At 42.2% G+C, this 211-nt stretch overlaps 1 protein-coding gene across 1 annotated transcript in view; it reads left to right on the top strand.

Annotated features, from left to right (window-relative positions):
• Positions 1 to 22: 22 nt before the first annotated feature.
• LOC105505246 (zinc finger protein 844-like) overlaps positions 23 to 211 on the top strand; it is a gene marked incomplete at its 3' end in the record, with an annotated part of 528 nt that continues 339 nt past the window's right edge. The window contains exon 1 of the mRNA XM_011933034.1: positions 23 to 198. Within this exon, the coding sequence (XP_011788424.1) occupies positions 23 to 198 (176 nt within the window). The remainder of the gene's footprint in view (positions 199 to 211) is intronic.

Genomic DNA, 211 nt, shown 5'->3' with positions numbered 1-211 from the left:
TGTTCCAGTTCCTTTCGAATGCATGAAAGAACTCACACTGGAGAGAAACCCCATGAATGTAAACAGTGTGGTAAAGCCTTCAGTTGTTCCAGTTCTGTTCGAATACATGAAAGGACTCACACTGGAGAGAAACCCTATGAATGTAAACAGTGTGGAAAAGCCTTCAGTTGTTCCAGTTCCTTTCGAATGCATGAAAGAATTCACACTGGAG

This window comes from Colobus angolensis, unplaced genomic scaffold (assembly GCF_000951035.1).
Source record: "Colobus angolensis palliatus isolate OR3802 unplaced genomic scaffold, Cang.pa_1.0 Scaffold1231, whole genome shotgun sequence".
Classification (NCBI taxonomy): domain Eukaryota; kingdom Metazoa; phylum Chordata; class Mammalia; order Primates; family Cercopithecidae; genus Colobus; species Colobus angolensis.
This window is presented reverse-complemented; position numbering and strand designations above follow the sequence as displayed.